The following is a 21077-nucleotide window of genomic DNA, read 5'->3' as shown; positions in this document are numbered from 1 at the left end:
TTCCCTAACTTGGAGAAATCATCCAAAGATCTCAGAACTAGAGGTAATAATTAATTTCTATTTTTTTAATGATACAATAATTTTTAAAAAAATTAAATCACTTGTAAAGTGATCCTTTTGTCTGCCATGTGCATTCCCCAGATTCTTGTTTGGAGTCTTTTTCTTACACTTGAGATTTTTATCCTGTTTTTTAAATTTGCTAAACCAGAAATAAAATAGTTGGCAACTACTGGGCCAACAAAAGTGCCGCTCCTATTTATGGTCACCCAAATGATTTATGTACTTGAGAATGTCACTATATATTTTGAATGAAAAGTACTACAGACATACCACAAATTATTCATAAACCAACAAGGTCAAGTCAGGAGATCTAAAGCTAAGCATCAAAATTCATATTTAGGCATCTGAAGAAGTAACTTGATTTTTCACATATCATTATCACTTCCAATTCCCATTGACATAAGTGATTCAACACCTCTAAAAATGAGAAGTTAAATATAGTTGCCTAACTTTAGGCATGCCCATACGTGTCATTTTGGCCTGTGTTTTTACATGTATGAAGTCTTTACAGTATATCAACTACTGACACAGCCACATTCATTTGATGCAACCATAAATAGTCCAGCCAAGATTTCTCAAGAAGTGACTACACATTTATGCTTCTATTTCCATATTTAAGCATATACCATATTTACTTGATTCCAATATGAAATTTTCCCCTCATTTCCACATATCCCCACCCCACAGCTAAATTTTGATCCAGCACATCATGTTTTGTTTCGATTCCAGCCTGGGCACAGATCATAGCCCTACTCCATGCCCCAGCTCTTGGGCCCAGCTGAAACTGCTGCCACCAAAGTTGCAGGGGGTGGGGGAGAGGACAGAAATGGGTGAACAGGCATAAGAGGGACAGGCAACAGGGTGAAAAAATGCAGGGGGATCTGCAGTAGAGGGCAAGGTGTTGGGTGGCAAGGGGCAGGGAGCCAGCTGCTTGACTCCCCCCACAGTGTCTGCCCCACTACCACCTCCCCACTGACCGCCCACTGCAGCTGCAGGACAGTGCACTGTCCCTGGAGGAGGCCCAATGGAAGAAGAGTTTGGGGAGAACAGCCCTGAGGGAGGACTGCTGCATATGGCATCCCGGCCTGGGGAACTGAGACGCGCAGGAATGGAGGGGCCCAGCAGAGGGGCAGCAGGGGTGGGAGGGAGAGATGACTGACTGATCCCCACACTGCCTGCCCCCCACCACCTGTCCCCCACTGCCTTTCCACCACCTCCCCCACCATCTGGCCCCAACTGCTTCCTTCACCACTTGTTCCTTCACTATCTATCCCTTCCCACTGTCTGTCTCCTTCCACTACTTCCCTTGCTTCAGTAGTGAGAGAGATAAATTTAAGATGACCCACCAATAACTAGATTCTATACATAGAAAATTACAATAAATTTTTATTTTTTTCCATATATGGAATCAAATTATTTATTGCACAATCATATTTAATTCAGTCATCTTGGATGTGGGTAAATAAGTGGTCTAATTTTAAAAGATGCACCTGGCAGGCCCTATTATTAAATAAGTAGGAGTTACTTGGTGTATCTTTGATAATCAGAACACTTAGGCCAGAATACATTTCAGGGCACTGACAGACATGCAGCTCCCTGCTGTAACTCATGGTGCTTCATAGAAAGTGCCATGAGTTAGAGCAACCCCTGCGCCCTGCCCCCCTGCCCCCTCCCCACACACATACACACTTAACCTGACAGACATTCAATGTTGAGTTCAAGGAGGTAAGGGATTGAGCTCCACTTTGGAGCCAGTCCAAGAGAATCTGTTTACCTGCAGCCTCTCTCCCTTAGCCCCCCCCCGCCCCCCTCCCAACCTATCCACCCACCCACCCAGGCCCAGTGCTGTCTGCAGGATAAGAGAGGGAAAGGGAGGGGAGGGAGCTCTTGTCTGGGATTTGTACAACCTGTGCTGAGGGTCAGGGGTAGATTGGAGCCCCCTCAAGGTAAGGGATGTCAATCCACCTTCCCCCACTTACAGTGCAGGCTGGGCAAACCCCAAACCAGAGCTCCCTCCCTTCCTTTCTCTCCCTCCCATCTTGCACACAGCACCAGGGACAGGGCTGGGCTGCATCAACCCAGCCCCAATCAGTGTAGGGACAAACAGAAATTAATAAAGGTGCTCTGTTTTGGAGCATTTTCATCAGAAACCTCATTAAATAAAGGATTAATTTGTCCCATGATCAGGCACTTTTAAAGCACTCCGCAGCTGTGCACTTCTTTCAGGGCATGGCTGTACTGTGCTTTCAAGAGGTCAATCACACAACAAATATCACATTTCTCAGTGCCCTTAGTGTCCGCACTGACCTGGTGTTTTGGGAATGGACAGCATAGTTCATTACTTATCCTTAAGAGTTCCTGTAAATGTGTTGATAGGATAGTTGTCAGCATTTGTTAGCATTTTAAATGCATAAAGAATCAAATTATTATGTGTTTGTTTTTCTTAAAGTATTGCTGAAAATTAGTTCTTCCTGTGATGAAACAAGCTCTTGAGTGCTATTTATTCTGATAGTCCTAGACTGCAGAGCCTTTCTGCTAATTGGTCTTTCTATTTTTATTTAATTTTAAATTCTTCATATTTTTAAGCATAAACTGGGGTTGCTCCAACAAATGGTTTGTATTCAGTGTGAATTACAGGGGGAAAACATAATTGTAATGGAATTAAGTTTGTAACATAGTATCAGTAACACAAAGAGAATAAAGCTTAAAAGAACAAAAGTACTTTAAAAGTGCCAAATTTTATAAGATAGGAAAATGAAATTTTGATTTTACGAAAAAAGAGAAAAAAATCAAATTTTGAAATGTGTAATGAAAGCTTTCCTTTAAATAACGTTAGACTTTAATAACCAAATGGGTAAAAGTTTTATTTGAATTCATATTTCCAAAGTTGATGGTCATATTTCCTGAATTTTACAACAAAAATTGCCTTTGGACTCAAAGTTTAAATGCAAAACTTGAAGTAAACAGTAATTTTATAAAAGACGTTAGAGGAAATGAAAACATTTTACTAAAAGCAAAAACCTTGTTACAACCTGAAAGTATGGACACATTTGTGTTTCTCCATAATACAACTGAGGCAATCATTCCTTCTCTGAGAACGTTGATTATGGCTGCTTTACGGCAGTAATTAAACATAATCTAAGTATGTGAAAGCAATAGTGGTCCTAGAAAAGCTATGTTATTTTGGAGGAGGGAGGGGCGGTAGGGACTGGGGAGTGTGGGAGGTTGAGAGTTGGCTGATTGCTAACCAGTCAAAAACTGTATATCTGCAACTTCTCCTAATCATAAGTATTTGATTTGTTTCTTTAAGGAACATATAGGCATTTCCAGAGGTACTCACTGGAATTATATGTTATTTGTCTAAAGGATTTCCACATTGACTTAGATGAATTTCTGAACTACTGGTACTCTAAACTTAAACCTAGGGTGAAAAAAAATCTAGGTGCACCCTTCCTGCCTCTTACATAATTCACAGATACAAAATGGGTGACCCCTGTCTGAATGGCAGCACTATTGAGAAGGATCCGGGAGTCTTGTGAGTTAACGCTCCTGAGCAGGTATCTACACATGCAGAGACATGGCAGTAAATTTGCTGCCCTTAGCACCAAACCTGCTGCTACTTCATGTGACCTTGAAATAGGTGCCTGCTGCCACTGGGAGGATCTTCAGGCTCTGGCCACAGCCAACAGCCATCTTGAAAAGGCAGCTTCACTCTCTGCTCCCTGCCCAACCACTTCCCTGGCCAGGAGAATTATGCACACTGCAGGGGCAGCATTCAGCAGCTCTCCCCTCACTGCCTCTGCCTCCCCATGCTATGGCTCCTCCAGCCTCTGGCAGCAATGATCACCACCCCAGGTGCCTGCTGGCCACTAATCTGACCCTCCTGGCCTGCTGTGCCAACCACTGGCTGGCCCATAGCCATCTGGGCCCTCCCAGTTCCCTCGTGCACAGAAACCATGTCCCTGGCCACAGCATACCATTCCAGGGTTGCCACCACTGCACATTCCACCACCTCTGGGCCCACCAAGTCAGCCAGGACTGGTGGCTGCACATCATCCAACAGACCGGGGATGATGAGCAGTGTCTGGAGGTGTTCCACATGACATGGGCTACCTTCTTGGACCTCCTGGGGCAGCTCCAGCCACCCCTGGAGTGACAGGACACCAACATGAGGCCACTCTTCCCTGCAGACACCCGGCTGGCCCTTGCCCTGCTTAAACTGGCCACACCGACCAGCCTGCACTATGTGGGTCATCTCTTTGGCACTGGCAAGGCTACCACTGGGGAGGCCGTCCTGGAGGTGTGTGGGACACTCCAGGAAGTGTTGGGGCCCACCATGCTCTGGGTGCATGACCCCCTGGAAGTGGTGGTGGGGTTCTGTACCCTGGGATTCCCCCAGTGCATTGGGGCCCTGGATGAGCCCCACACACCCATTGCCTGCCCACTCCATGACAACCGCCCCTACTACAGCTGGAGGTGCTTTCAGTCAATCATGCTCCAGGCCACTGTGGACCACTGCAGCACCTTCATGCATGTGAATGCCAGTTAGGCAGGCAGTGCTCATGACACCTGCATCTTCTGGAACTCCACCCTGCCAGGCCTACTGCCGAGCAGGCACTTTGTGCAGGGGGTGCTGGAGCTGCAGCTGGGCATCATGGTGGTCCCACCCATCCTCATCAGGACCCCACCTACCCATTCCTGCCCTGGCTCATGCAATCTTACACCAGCCAGCTGGACCCCCACCAGATCCACTTCAACAGGTGCATGGGCCAAACCGATGCCCTGGTGGAGTACGCTTTCAGCCACTTCAAGGGACACTGGTGCACCCTCACCATCCACCCTGAGTTTAGCAAGGACAACCTCCCCTGGGTCATCATCACAGCTTGTATGCTGCATAACATCTACAAGGCCTGAAGGGAGCTCTTTGCAAGGCCTGGGCACAGGAGGCTTACTGCGAGCATATCTCAGAAGAACAACAATTTTTATTCCCCTCACATCAAACAGACCCCCGTCCCAACAAATAGAGCCTCCTTCCCTCCCCAACAAATAGAGCCCTCTTCCCTTTCCTCCCCTAACAAAGGCCCTCCACCACCCACCTCACCCACCAACAAGAAAACATCCTCTTCCCTGTGCAAACTATTCCTCAAATGGGAGCAGCAGGGCTAGCGTGCTGTCCTGGCCCCACTGCAGGCAGCTCTAACTCTATTCCTGGGCGGCAGGCCTGGGCCCAGATGGACTGGGTGGCAGGGAACCTGATGCAGGGGCTGGGGCAGGGGTTCCTGACTGATGGAGGCAGCACTGGATTTCCGCCCAGGCCCAGTGCAGGGTCTGCTGCTGGGCAGTGGGCAGCTGCCAGGGGGCAGGAGTGGATAGGGCAAGGCAGCACAAAGGTGGCCACCAGGGGCAGGATGGTGTCCAGCACTCAGCACCCATTGTCCATCGTCTGCGCTTCCCTGCTGAGGACTGTGGTCTGCCCCCACAGGGCCTCCACTCACTTGTGCTCTAGAGTCAGGAGCTGCACCTGAAACTCCCATTCTGCCCAGTCCTGTACATCCTTGCAGGCCACATCCTCTGCCCACCAGTCCCATGCACCTATCAGCCAGTCCTCCAATGCCACCACCAGCCAGTCCAGGAGGATGGTGCAGTCCTGGGTCTGCCTCTGGCAGAGTCGGTGCATCTGCAGAGCCCCAGCAGTGGGCAGTGCCAACCCTGAGCCTGCATCCTGCTTACTAGCTGTGGCCTCTCCCCTGTGCATAGCTACATGGCCTGCAGAGCTATGAGAAAGAAGCTGTTTGTAAGAGTTTGCAACATTTCTGAGATGAGATGCTCTGTACTGGGGTTGTACACTGCCTGGACTCAGATCAGGGGCTGGCATGCACAGGTGCTCTGGGACCTTGGTAAGTCAGCTGGTTAGGTCTGGACCTAGGTAACATTGCCCAAGCCTCCTGTCCCTGCTTGCTCCCCTGGGGCAGGTGGGCTGCTGGGTGCTGGCTGCAGGCAGCCTGCCTTCTCCACCCAGTTTCCATGGCTTCCCACCTGCTGCCATGGCTCCATACCCCACTGTCCCCACTTCTCCTGAAGGCCAGCCACTGTCCTGTGCTGCTGTCAAGCCCATGCTGCCTGGGCTCAGGGGGTGTGGAACTCTTGGATGACTGGGACATGGAGCTTGCTGTGCCCCCCCCCTCCCTGTAGGGGGCCTCTCTGGAGAGGCACCCCAGGGCCAGCACTCCCCCAAGGTGGCACTGTGTCCAATCGTGCTCCTACTGCACATGTCACAGGCAGTGCACAAGGAACTGTTTGCATGGACTGAGGGGTGCCCAACCCACACATCCTTCTACTGATTGCCAGGGTGCCCTGGTCACACCTGCACACCTGGCACAGGATACTTAGCTTTGATGGTGTGGGGGGCAAGCCTGGGCTGTCCCACAGCCTCCGCCACCACCTGGAGGGCTACCTGTGGCTGAATTACACATCCCTGCCCCCCACTGAGGAGGACATCTCTGCCAGCTTTGATGTGTTCCCCAGCATATGAGAGGCCCATGCAAGGTTCCTTCCAAGCTGCACACATGCACAGCCACTCACAATTTAATACCATGTAGCATACTAACTTATTAACACCATGCACCCACCCGGAGAGAAGCTAGGCTGTGGTGCAGCAAGAAGAGGCAGGGGCTGGGGCTGGGAGCTGGCACTGCGTCTGCCGGCACCGGGGAACTGCTCTGCTCCCCAGCCGAGGCCATGTGCCTCCTCACTCCTGGAGGCAAGGCAGGGGTGGGCGCTGGGGCTGGGGCTGCCACAGGAACTGCTCCACTCCCTAGCCCCGAGTCCATGTGCCTCCTCACTCCCGGAGCAGGGACACATGCAGAGCTTGGCTTCCCTGGATCTCCAATTAAATGCTGCAGGCAGCAGCGGCTCAAGGCAGCCAAGAACGCAACCTGACATTTCACTCCTCTTCAGACAGCATGTTGCTCTCCCAGCAACAGTGTTTACACAGCCCGATGCATCACGGTTGGATTTACTTTGGCTACCTGCAGCAGGGAAAGGTACGCAGAGCAGGATGGTGCAGAAGCTGGGTCCGCATTAGAGGAAAAGGAGCAGATACAAGAAATTGTTCCTAACCATGATGAAGGTTGGGGGTGCTGGTTACAGCTGTGTTGGTCTAAGGGCATAGGCAGACAAGGTGCTTTGGGTAAATTATATCACATTTACCCAAAGCACTTTGTCTAACCATGACATAAGATTTCTGCATCATGAATGGGGAGTCCCCATTACCGGCTCCGGGAAACTGCTCTGCTCCCCAGCCCTCAGTCTTGTGCTTGGAGGATTATTGCAAAATCCACTGCATGAAGATCCAGTACATGAGGATTCTAGTCTATTAGGTTTAGCGTAATCCAGATCCAGGCTTAGCAAAAGGAGGAGGCAGAACCGAAGTGACGCGCTCACGAATCGCTACACCTTAGAGGGAACATTGGGCCCATGCCTGCCTAGCTGCAGTGGCACATGCTGCTCAATGAAATTTGGCACTTTTTCCCACCTCTCTGAATGCTGGGGTAATGGGGAACCCAAGGGCCAAGGGAGTGCAGGCAGGGAAGGCTGGGCAGGGAGGAAGGGTAGGAGCTGAGGCATGGGTGGCCCTCCCCCCAGTGTGGGGCTTACCACATGGCTAGAGCTGGTATGGCTGGCAGTTTCACTTGGTCCCAGATGGCAGTGATGGCATGTGGCACCAGGCAATATTCTTGGACAGCAGAGTGTAGTGTGCAGGCACCTGGGCAGGGGCCCTGCCCATGGAGCAGCTGGCACTGCTGGTGGCCAGTGGTGACATGTTACATAGTGATGCTTTACAGCGCAGTAGTCTACTGCATGGTGTCTTGTGTAGACATGCCCAGTGAGATTTATCCTTAAAATACAACACATAGCTTTTCAAATTTGTATGTGTAAATTATTTTATATATTCCCATATGTCTTATTCAGCCAAGTGCAAAGGTTTTTCAGAACATCTCCTGTTCGTTACATACCTGAAATTTATTACATATGTAAGCAAAAGGACTACCATCCTTAATAATGGATTTTATTGTAGCTCTATCCTTTTTTCCCCCGGAAATCTGAGATTCCTTTATTATCTTTAAACTTCAGTTGAGGGTGTCCCCATAAAGAAATAGAGGGGGATCTTGTTAAATCAGAAGATGTTAAGGCTTTAATTTTCTTCAATACACTACATGAAGAGTTAAATACAACATTCAGTTTCAGAGTTCTGCGTAAACTCTTAAGAAATGGAAATGAATATAATGATTCAAACTTGGAAGCTAACTTTTCTTCCATGTTCAACCTATAGGTTGTCCCCTGAAATAGTTTCATACATGCAGTATTTAAGCACCCTCATATGAAAAGCCAGATAATATAAATAGAAGTCTGGGATACCCACTCCACCATGGCACCATGCCCTTTTAAGAGCTTTGGCAGCCATTCTTGGTCTTTTAGATTGCCATATGAAGTTGAATATCATTTTATTTATACACTTAAAAACAAGTATTTTCAAGGGCAATAAACTGAGTATATAGTTAATTCTGGGGGACACAGAGCACATCTACACATTAATGCACTTTTCCTAATGCACATTAAATTTAGTACCTCCAATGGAGGTACTAAAGAAATGTTCATTAGGCTGCCCTAATGTGCAGTACCACAAGCACACACTTTTTAAGTGACGCATAATGCGCAGTAGCCTATTTTACCATGCATTAGCATATTTGTAGTTTTTTATGGGATGTTTTAATACGCAGTGAAATAGACTACTTCATTAAAGCACATGAGTAGCCGTGCCCACATTCATTTTGATTATTTTTCTTCTTCCTGTTAATGATATAGGAAGTGTTTTCCATCTTTCCATCGTTTTTAATACTAGTTAATTTTTATCAACATTTATTTGCACCATATAGTGAAGATTACAGCATACCTGTATGCCTAAATAGTCTATTACCTTACAGTTCCGTAGTTAAGAATGGAAACATTTGGATAGATCTGGTCTCATTGACACATTCATATAAGATTTATTCCAATTGAATTTGAGGCTTGATAACTGGCCAAATGACTCAAACAGAGCTAACAGATGTGATAATGAATTACGTGGGTTTTTCAACACAAGTAGGATATAATTTGCATATAAATTGATTTTATACATTTCCCTTCTGGAATTTTCCCTTTATTTAAGGCATGCATCACCTTCATAACTTCCTGTAATGTGATTTCCTTTTCCACTTCAACTGCTCCTTTAACTATACTTAATTAGCAAATTGAATACTGATTTTATGTAACTTGGAAAATTACCTCCCCTTATCTTGCAGCTCACATAGCAGAGTTATATAAACAGGCAGTGGCCCCTCAGCTCCAAACTTCATCAAAACACAGTGAGAAGAACTGGCAGAAATTGAGGTAAGAATCCAGTGAGACTTCCTCTTAACTTGAGTCATAGGCTGAGGAGGAGCAGAACTGGGAGAGGGTGTGCTGTGTTGGTTAACAAAGGGGAGTAGAACGGACTTTTCATAGCATTGTCCTAACATTCCCTATGACAACTTTGTCCAGACTTTGACTCCCTTATCAGTGCCTAACTAGAAATGCTGCTGCCACTGCCAAACAGATGGTTTTAACTTTGGGTGAAGCAGGAATCAAAGGGGGGGGCGGTGCAAGTGCACTAATGCACCTCCACCCCTGGATCCATCCTGACACTGTCTGCATCTCAGTTTCCTAATCTATAAAATGGAGCTATTAACATTTTCCTGTCTCTCAGGCATAGTGGAGTTAAATTGTTTGTGAAGGTTTTGAAGACTCTTTGATAAACAATGCTATAAAAATGCAAACTCTGGTTGAGCATGAAAACCCATGCCAGATGTGCAGTAAAGGCACAATGAGATCTGATACACACATGCATGGCAGGAGGCATGACTGTGGGATTGAGTATCAGATCCCATTGCACCTTCTTGCTGGTGCAAGGGGAGCCTGGGATTATGATCTGGCAAGTAGCAAGCTTCCATGGCTGGGAGCCCCCTCAGTTGATGGGTGTTTCAGCCACAGGGGTGCACCGTGTGCCCCTGAGGCTGAGAACCCATAGCTGATGGGGTGCACTGTGCACACAGGCAGCTGGGAGCCCCATCAGGTAATCTGGGCTCTCAGCCACAGGGCACACCATGAGTTCCCAAACTAGGAGCCCCATCAGTTGACAGGACTCCCAGCCATAGGGGCATGCCTGGCCACATGTTCAATTAATGGCATGATAGGAATCAACCACAAAGTTATTACACACTTTTTGTGGAATCACTTTGTGGCTTATTCCTTGTGTTATGATGCTATTAATTGCTTAATGTCTGGCCAAGCTACAACGCAAGACATGAGAAATTGTTTAATCACCTCTTAAGTGTAACATACAGCAAGTGTCACAAAACATGCAAGTGATCAGTGCAGATGAGAAGCCACTAGATACACAAGCATAACATGCTTTAATAAAACAATACTTTTTTCCACTAGCTATTGTGTAAATTGTGCATGTTTATCAAAATACTATGTTCCGTATCTCAGTTTTATTCTCTTTTTTTTTTTTATTTCCTACTCATATAGCAAAGAAGAATTACCCCAAGTATCTCAATGGCAGAAAAAAATAGAGCAGCACAGGTAATGGCATTATAGGACAGAAAGCTAGACCCTGATCCAAAACCCAACAAAGTCAATGGAAAAACTCTTACTGCTATCACTGGGCTTTAGGATCAGGTCCTGAGGGCTGGTTCAATAGGCAACCATACTGTTGGAGTATTATGTCTAAAGGAAATACTTAGTGAATAGGTGGATTGCTTATCTAATCCTTTTGGAGATGCTGGGTCAAAGAACAGGAGCAGAAGCAGTGTTTTCTACTGCTTAGGGTTAGGCATGAGAAGGGCTCACTGCACCATAACAAGCTAATGTAATTTATGTCAGTATTTTTAAAGTCTGGTGCCCAATTTTAGGATTTTAGAGTCACATCGAGGCTCCTAAGTGGTATGATTCTTCAGAAGCAATAGACATTTTTTTTCTCCTGAATGGAAATCAGGGCAGTTTAGTGCTAACTTTGAACATTTTGGCCCTGAATTGCCCTATACCTCAATTTTTCCCATTTGTAAAATATTCAGGTTCTTCCCACAGGGATTGTGAAACACTTTTAACTAATGTCAATAAACACCTGAAGATCATCAGAGTAAATATGCTTTGTAAGGAGAAAGTATTATATTCTTTACATCAGCAAGAAGTATAGGTGAGGTTAAAACTCAGCTTTTATTCTAACATTGCTCTTTCACTTGGTCTTTTATTTCCCTTTATTGAACTCTGATGAAAGATCAATATAATTGAAAGTATGAGCAAAGTCTGTCCAACTACTTTGAAACTATACAAGTGAAAAAATATACTTTTCACAATTTAAAATTTATTTAGGAGGATTTTTCTCAAGGATATCTCAGAAGTGACTGAACCTCAACTTACAAACATATATGAGTCCCCAAAAGATTGAAAAGACTGTTTTTGCATGATCAGTGAGAATTTGGTATTAACTTTATTTTAAAGCTATTATGTCACTGTTCTGTAGAGACACAACTCCAGATCATGGCATTGTGGAACTTCAGGATATCATTGTTACGTTTCATTTATTCACAATGTTGTATATAAAATCACTGAAAAATCCCATAGCTCCAAAGGGAAGATTTTTATTAATTTGATGGGAAGTGTACTTTATGGTGTTGTACAAAATATGACCATCTAAATCCAAATATTTTTTTAAAAATCTATAACAAATAAATATCAAGTTTGGAAACCTAAAATATGAGCTAAAATCACAAAGTGAAGGTTGTTAGAGGTGCATATATTTGCCCACAGTGATCAAAAATAATGTGTAAGATTGCTTTTTAAGCTGTTTGTTGTTTGCCCTAATGAGTGCACGAGTGTGCAGTGTGGATAAAATAATCTTGTGTTGAGCAGCTTTTGCTGTCTTTTTTTTAGTGAAAGACTGAATAGTAATTGAATCAGGGTCTCTTGCTTGGTGAAGGGACTAAGCTAATATTCTTGACTTTTAATTGAAATGTTGAAATCATAGAAAGTTTCAATTTCAGATTGAAATTAGATTGGTTTAGTGCCATATTGACACCAACATTTTACATTGTAATATATACTATATAAAGAACAACTTCAAATGGATATATTAATGTATGTGTTACCTGAAAATTTCCCTGCAATTCAGTTTCTGTTAGACAGTATCAAAACTCTCACTGACATTAAAATTATGACGATTTCACATCTGGTTATCTACTCATGATCAGGAGTATCTCCCTTGAATTGTAGTGGTATAAAACTAGTTAAGTGGGTGAAAAATTAGGCCTAAAATATACTTTGAGTCTCTATTAGTTTAATAATGATTAAGAAAGCACTCTGCTAAACCTTCTCATATCCAAGTGCTCCCCAGTACTCATTATGTGGCCCTCCATTCCAAATAATTGCCCACCCCTGCACTACCTTCAAGTCTCAGAGCAAATTCAACAAGATCTGCCTCTCTTATCAGGGCTGAAAGATTTAGAGCAAATTTTGAGATCTATAGAGCAGTCACTTCATAATGTCTATGTATTTTGATCAGAATCGGATGAAGACACAATCTTTGAATGCCAGTTCTTTCAGTCTGCCATTCTTCCTTGGTCTGCCCCCATCTTTCATTTTGCGTTTTTCTACTTCTTTTTTTGTGGTTGGAGCCTGTGTGCTCTTTCTGATCTGTCAGCCCTAGACTTGAGGATTTATTTTGTGCATGTAAAAGGACCATTTTCATTTACTGCAGATACATTTTCTCCTCTAAGCTGGGCTTTTTTTCCACTCTGGAACATAGTAGATATTTATACTTTTCTTCAGTTTAAAGCTTTGTAAGTTGGCACTGTGATGCAGTTCTGGAGCTCATTTAAGGGGAGCTGCTTCTGTCTGGTTCTGAGATTTGTTAATCCATCAATCATTCTCCAGACAAGGCTATTCCTTGGTTATGAGAGAACATATTTGCTGTATGTTTAAACTATTTCTTTTTAAGGACATAGGCACGTCTGCAATTGTGAGAATACTTAAATAGGCAAAACATCAGCCCCTATTACACTGACCATAAGGAAATCTGGTATGCTGCCCCACCCTTCCCCCTCTCCCCAGCCCTGCTTTCCCAAGCCAGAGGCACTGCTGCAAGCAGAAGCAGGGGCAGGGCAGCGTGGTGTGCCAGGCAGGCTGCAGTGCCTGCTTGCCTGCATGCCTAGCACGCCATGCAACTCCATGCCACTCTGCCTTCCTGCCAGACTGTGCCCTGCACCCTTGCATTTCCCAGGTGCTCATTTTACTTCTCATCAGCCGGCCAGGACCCACCTCTGAAATCACAGACTGTCCCAGCTAAACTGGTACATATGGTCACCTTAGCTACTATACATAAAAATTTCAAATTGCTACCTAGATCCCAGATCTGTAGCATAGGAATCAGTAACTGATCCCTCTTCTTCTCACAGTTTGGTAACATGATCAAATTGCCAGTGATTTATAAGACTACCATTAGATTTAGTTAGCAAGAAAAAGTCTTTAACAAATTGTTCTTGTTACTTCCATTGGTAGAAAGCCTGGACATATAATTGAAAAGCAAAATGGGACTACAATTGTATTATTTTCTTTTTTCTTTTCCTTGCCATAAACATGAAAACTTTACTAGGAAGGAACTTGATGAAGGAAAGTACTGTCTAATGGCAATAAGAAAAAAAATAATTCCACCCTATTTTGAATCTGAACTTGGCAGAGAATTTCTTCTTAAACAGGTAATGGAGTTCAAAGGAACTGAATGAAATTGTGTTCATTTAAAGAATGTCTAAGTAAGTCATGGCATGCCACAAGTTAAGCTTTCCCCCACATCTTCCGAAGTGCCCCTTTTTGCTGCCCCCAGTAGGTATACTTGATAGAGTTTACTAATGTAAGTGCACAGTCAGACCAATGGTTCATCTAGCCCAGTATCCTTTCTCTGACAGTGGCAGTATTAGATACTTTAGAGGGAGATGGTATAAACAGTTTGTGCCCTGGAAAGAAGGCAGGGGAGCTTGAGCCTCCAGCTGCACAGAGTGAGTGGAGGCAAGACATGCTACAAGAGACATGTCACCACCAAGAGCCAAGTTAGCCCTTTCCTGGCCCCATAAGCACTGAAATTTTATATGGCAGGAAAGAATCCACGTCCCTGAATTTGGCAGCAGGACCAGGGAAGGTTTAACCTGGCTCTTGTTAGGGACACCTGACGCTTCCTCTTGCAGCAGCATCTTGCCCCCATTCTGCTCCATGCAGCCAGAGGCTTGAGTGGCCCACCAGCTCCATTCTAGCGCCTCCCTTTACAGATGCATAATGAGTAGGATTTTCACCCTGAGCAATCGGGCAGAGAGGTGTGGCTGAGTGCTGAAAGGGCAGAAGTTCTGAGATTGAGGGGTGAACAGGGGGGCCTGATTCAGGAATCCTACCTACCCCAGGAACTCAAAAATAGTCCCTGGTAGCAACTGCTGCCACTGCCACCGCTGTTGTTATCACTGCCACCACCATCACTACAGTGTGGTCTGGCTGCCCCAGCTGTTATCCTTATAGCAGTACCATGGTTTCCATGCACCGAACTGCTGCTGCAAGAGCAATGCTTTTGCTCTGGGGCATGGATTTTGTGAAAGTGAGGGATGATTTTGGTGCCATCCTAGGTCAGTCTTGTGGGGCTGGTGTCTCACTTGCTCACCCCTAGTTTAACACTACTGTCCCTTTACTGAGCACCCATGCCACATCCCATGTGCCACACACATGGCAGCTGTTGTTGCTGCTGCTTGTGGTCATCCCTGGTATAAGTCCTACAAAACATGTTATGAAGGTGTTGTAGAAAACAGTTATGGGTATGTGGACAGGGTTAGCATTAACAGGTGCATGCATGTGTCCAGTAATTAACGTATCTTTAAGTAGAATAGTCCTGCTTGGTAAGTGGGCTAAATTGCTTGGTTATAATTTTATAGAAGGAAATGTATTCTAGAATCAGAGATATACTAATACTGTACAGATTCATTGTTGCCAGTTTAGTTCTGATTATTTGTTTCCTTTACGCCTTTTTTTGTTGTTAAGACATGCATCTGGTTAGGAAATCTGAGCACTTTATGTAATTTTTCTTTAGTTTCCTGATTTGGAATCTCTCTCTAAAGAACTTCCTCCATTTCCAAAGAAAGAGAGAAAGGAGTCCTCCTTAGAGACAATCTCCATTAGCAGTAATTTTGAGTTCAGTGCAGGTAAGGTTTCAACACGGAGCAGGTCTCCATTGACTTGTTCATCTTCCTCATGCTCATCTTGCACTTGACTACAATATTGTGCCTTGAGGCTGTTATAGAATAGGAGTTTGTCTGCATTACAAGCCTTCTGACAGCAAACAGCAGTGTCTAGACAGAAGTCATTAGGTCCTGTCCACATCTATGTGGCTTCTGGTAGTTGCACATCTTTCAGAGATTCACGATTCTGCTACAGCAAGTGTGCAGCGGCACCAGCTTTGTACCCTGGGAGGCACCAGAAGAAAGTGCAACTGTGTCTGCATGTAGTGGCAGAAGCCTTATCTCTCATTCAGAGAGCTGGTGTGGTTCTGTCAGTAGAAAAAATACTCTAATGCCACAGAAGAGCTAGAACTGGAGGGACACAGTTTTGCCAGCAAAACTTGAGTTTGCTGCAGAATTATGTAGTGAAGTCTGAGGTCTCCATTGGCTTCTGACACTGCATAGCTGAATGAGTTATCTATTAAGAGTGGTGGATGTTACAAATAACAACCACTCTTCATACCAATAAGAGTGGTGGATGTTACAAATAAGTGAATATTACAAATAGTGCTTCCAAGATGTTCAGTTCTAAGCTTCATTATTTGATTCTGTATCACCAGCATCAGCTTGATACGTGTACTGCTTTGGAATATTTTAAAACCTCTGTGAGGTAAAGCAGCCTGTGCAGCAAAATGCACTGGAAGAAACTCTGGCTGCAAAGGCAAAAGTTTAGGGGTTTTCAGATTAACTGAGGATATGGGTACAGCCAGAGCAGCCAAAGCAAGATCCATGAGAACAAAAAGCGACCAAGAATAGATAATCAGGCAGTGAAGGCTGTAAAAGCACAGGGTGAAAGTTTGGAATGAGCTAAGAGATAGGTTGGATCCTAAAGTGAAGCAGAAGGATGGGGTCAGGGGGAGGCACTTGGAAAAATGGTGATAAGGAAAGGGTGGATAGGAAATGTGAGTGGGATTGGGGCAAGGCAGCTTAGAGGACAGGGAGACAGGACTGAGTAGAATGGAGGGCATCAGGGAACAGAGGATGGGTAGGCTTTGGAAAAGTCATCTTCAATAAGCAGTTTGCAGCTCTGGCAGGAATACTTTGATTCTTAGTTTAGACAGCAGCCCTAACAAGCCATTGAAGATGTTCATCAAGATGAAAGGTATTTCATTGGAGTATTCATGACTTGGCAGTGCATCACACCAGCAAAACAATCTCCCATGGAGTTCTAACAGGGCTCTGAGGATGCCCATATGTATGTCCCCATGTTCTAGTGTGCTCCAGTCTCTCATATTGGAGATATCAAGAGAATGGGATTGAATTATCCAGTATATCCCAAGGAAGCATCCCAAGGCAATCCTGGTAATGATTCACCAAGCTGCCAGTACAGGATTTCCACTCTCAGCTGCCCCAGAAGCCAGCTGTTTGTGGCTATATCCACACAGCACATATTGCAAGGCCCAGACTACAGAGAGAGTGAACAAGTTTCCCAAATTAAGACGTCTAATACTTGGTCTTTCTGTTGTATCTATAGAAATGTTGAGTGTTGGCTTAACCAATTGCTTGTCCATGTAATGTCATTTGTTCTGCAGTATCAAAAGAGATACATGCCACAGCCAGTGACTTTTTATCCTCACTCAATCCTTTGTCAGACAGTTCTTCAGAATGGGTTCAAGTTTCCTGCAGCCATTCTATAGCAGGTAATGGACTATTCCAGTATCTTGTCCAAGGCAAAAGAAAATCAGTTTTAGTATCATACCTGGCAAAATGTCCATGACAGTAATTTAAAACTAACTATTCAGTTCAGCAGTCTCCACACAGGTTCAGCTGTAGGGCTCATGGAGGGAGGGCCAAACATGTGACTGAACTGTTTACTGCAATAATAATAAACACTTCAAGAAAAATAGTAAAAAGGATTTGCCCCTAATTTATGGCCTTAGCAAGATGCTGTATCAACACAGGAGTTAGGAGAGCTTTGGAATAAGCTATGAAACAATTCTCACAACACACATTTTACCCAAAGTAATGTATTCTCTTCTACAAGGCCCCTCCCCCAGCACAATCCTGATCTGGGGATTTTTGTGGGGGAGGACCAGCAGTGACAATGGTTTTGGAGGCAGAAGGAGGTGAGCCCTCAGTTCATAACAGTACATGTATTCCAAATAGTGGTGCTGCAATAAATCAGACAAATCAGAGAGATGCCTGTGTTGCTCTGGGGACTTCACTAACTTCTGCAACAGACAGGAAGGTGCAAATGTAGATAAAAGTAATCTTCACACCCTTGTCCTTGGACTTAGAGTTTTGTGCCCTGCCCCTTAAACCTTGTCCACACCTGAAGGCTTTACCACTGTATCTATACTGATTTAGCTTTAGCAGTAAAATCCTCTAGGATAAACACAATTGTAGTGTACTTTTACTGATCCTGCTTATTCAGATTTGGAGAGCAAAATAAACTATTCTGGCAAAAGCAGATTTCTACTCCTATAATAGCATCAACATTTAGGGTTTGGCAGCATTGCTTTGTTTTGGGGGAAAAATGTGAATCCTTAACCAGTAGAGCCCTATTGGGAAACCTTAAAGTATAAACGCATCATATAGGTACAGTCTTTCTTCCAGTGTTCCTATTGCTGAAACAGGTTTGGTCCTATCCAGTAATCAGCTGAGGGGTGTTTCAGATAACATAGTACAGTTTACCAATGTTTATCAAGCATCTCTGTTCTTGTCTTCCCAGAGTAGATGAACAAGTACAGTTTTAAATAAAGAAAAAGCAAAGCATTTTATTAAAAGTGATGTGGCTAAAAGCCTGTCATTTGTTGCATTTATCCTCCCATTAGTTTCAACATTTCCCCTAACTATTATTGTGGCAGAAATGCCACCGTCGGTGCCCCTCTCCAGAGACCTGCCTCTGCCACCTCTGCCAGCCTGAGAGGCTGGTGTTGAATCCCTCAGGGCGGGGATCTCTCTCCTTGTCTGCATGACAAAAGCCTGGTGCCTGAATGCTCTGGTCACCTGGGCAGGGGGGGGAAAGCCCGGCCCTGCGCGCGGGCCCAGGTAGCCAGGGATGCTTGGTAGATTGGTCGGCTTGTGGCCAGTATTGGCAGCTTCAATTGGACCGGGCTGCTGAGGTCAGAGAGGTTATTTAAGGGCCCGGGCCAGGAAGAAGGAGCCATTAGCCATGCGGTCATCCAGGTGAATCTGAAACTGGCTCTCTCCTCATCACCGCATGCTCCAAGAGCGACCTGCCTCCAGAGGGAAACTCCAACCACTTCTGGATGATGCGAGTGAGTAAGCTACTAGAGATCCGATTAGATATTTAGCTTCAGTAACTCAGATGCGTGTTTAAACGGCTACCTCAGCCACACTGGTTTGCTCTATGGGATTCCTTTGATATTCCTGTGATATTTCTATGATACTGCTCTGCCTTTTTATCTGTTTCCGCCCTACCCCCTGTAATCAATAAAGTTCTCCTTTGTGACCGGTGTGGGAGACTTATTGAGGGGTGGGTCTAAATTATGCCAAGGAGGCCCCTTAGGTCTGTGGACTAAGGGAGGCTTCCCTAATCAGCCCCTGACTTGGGAAGTGCCCCAAGGGCTTATATTGGGTCTAGTACCTATTGGACGATCAGGCCTGTGTTCTCCAAGGTGCGCAGAGCCAGAATTGAGTCCAGAGCCTTGGATGGTGGCAGCGGGAACCCCAGGCTAGCGGGTGTGCTCCAGGGAAGGGGTCGGCCGGATGTGAGGCACCCTAAAGGAGGCACTCGGAGCCTGGAAGGTGGTCGGGCGCAGGGAGGTGGGCGGCTCAGCGCAGGAGCGCCCCCTACTGGCCCGCCACAATTATCAGTTACCATACATGGAATATCCACCGCCAGTTGACTCTAAGGCTCCCTTCTACATGTGCAGGCAAAGGTGCAATAGGACCTAAAATGCAGTTCACACAGTCACACCTGCCATGCAACACATGAATGGGAGGAGACATAATTGTGGGTTCCAGCATAAGATTCTATCACGCCTTATTGCCAGTACAGAGACAGCCCGGGATCATCATTCCAGGCTCCCCCTGTGCTGGCAAATAGGGGAAATCACAGCCCTGGCTGCACCCCACCTGGCAGCTATGGGACTGCAAACTCCCAGCTGCTGGGAGTATGGTAGGCACCTTGCATCTGGGAGATGACAATAGCTGCAATCTCCCAGTTGTGGGGTGCTTCCATGCACCCTATGTCTGGGATATCATAGCAGCTGTGATCTCCCAGCTCTGATTCATGAAACCTGCAGCTGGGAGATCACAGCTGTTGCAGTCTTCCAGTCGCAGAAGCACACCACAGATCCCTGTGGCTGCAAGATCACAGCCCAGCCCCACAGCTGCTGGGACCCAGAGTAATGCAACCAAAGTTCCCTCTAAGGTGTAGTGAAAAGTGAGCACGCCGCTTTGGTTCTGACTCCTCGTTTCGCTAAGCCTGGATCCGGACTACACTAAGCCTAATAGACCAGAATCCTCATGTAATGGATCCTCATGCAATGGATTTTGCAATAATTCTCCAAGCACAAGACTGGGGGCTGGGGAGTGGAGCAGTTCCCCAGAACCGGTAATGGGGACTCCCCATTCATGATGCAGAAATCTTATGTCATGGTTAGACAAAGTGCTTTGGGTAAATGTGATATAATTTACCCAAAGCACCTTGTCTGCCTATGCCCTTAGACCAACACAGCTTTAACCAGCACCCCCAACCTACATCATGGTTAGGAACGATTCCTTGCACCTGCTCCTTTTCCTCTGATGCAGACCCAGCTTCTGCACTATTCTGCTCTGCCCCGCGCACTTTTCCCTGCTGCAGATAACCAAAGTAAATCCAACCACGGTGCATCGGGCTGTGTAAACACTCACTGGGACAGCAATGGAGAGGGATGGCCTCCACCTCTCTCCGCTGGGGAGGAGGCTCTTCTCAGCCAGACTGGCTGACCTGCTCCATCGGGCTTTAAACTAAGCCCGCCAAGGGTTGGGGGGACTACTGCCACTGCAGGCCCACTGAACAACCCTTGCAAAGCCAGCAGGCCATGGCACTTAAGGGAGCCCACCCCTGCCCTAGCCCTAGAATGAACTGTAGGCAAGGCAAGGGCCCCCAGAGGGACACTTGTGTGCCTATACACAAATGTCAGGAGCTTGGGGAATAAACAGGAGTGTCTCTAGTGGGTTATGGAATAGAGAAAATCCCACACAATTACTGATTCGTTTTGATGCACTGGCTGGGGGAGTAGTTAGCTGATTGCACGATTTCACAATGATTACACACTTAATTTATACAACACAATTTTATTTTAAAACTCTTTGCTACATATATAACACTGCTTAGCTTTAAGAAACACCACAAACATTAAAAACACAATAATTACATATATCAGAAACAATGCTCCGAATGCACTTCCTTCCCAAACAATGCTATAAGAATTAGTGTTACAAAAACAACTACAATTACAACTAAAAGTTAAATTTGAATCAATACTATTATTTTTCATAATATACTTACAATCCTAGAATTCCGAGAAGCCAAATACCAAAATATGGTTTCATTCCTCAGTAGTACGATTTAATGGGTTGGCCTCAGTAGTACGATTCAATGGGCTCGCCTCAGCAATACAATTCAATAGGCTGGCCTCAGCAGTGATAGGACTAAGTCCCCTTCCTTCAGTCCCTTTC

The 21077-nt window shown here is 45.4% G+C and overlaps 1 protein-coding gene across 1 annotated transcript in view; it reads left to right on the top strand.

Moving 5' to 3' along the window:
• SPAG17 (sperm associated antigen 17) overlaps positions 1-21077 on the top strand; it is a 78775-nt gene that overhangs the window by 27403 nt on the left and 30295 nt on the right. The window contains exons 7-12 of the mRNA XM_025192457.1: positions 1-43; positions 9402-9489; positions 10669-10722; positions 13790-13892; positions 15260-15371; positions 16979-17086. Coding sequence (XP_025048242.1) covers positions 1-43; positions 9402-9489; positions 10669-10722; positions 13790-13892; positions 15260-15371; positions 16979-17086 — 508 coding nt within the window. The remainder of the gene's footprint in view (positions 44-9401; positions 9490-10668; positions 10723-13789; positions 13893-15259; positions 15372-16978; positions 17087-21077) is intronic.

Source organism: Alligator sinensis, unplaced genomic scaffold, assembly GCF_000455745.1.
Source record: "Alligator sinensis unplaced genomic scaffold, ASM45574v1 scaffold101_1, whole genome shotgun sequence".
Taxonomy (NCBI): domain Eukaryota; kingdom Metazoa; phylum Chordata; order Crocodylia; family Alligatoridae; genus Alligator; species Alligator sinensis.
The sequence above is the reverse complement of the archived record's forward strand: the minus strand, read 5'-3'. Positions and strand labels throughout refer to the sequence as shown.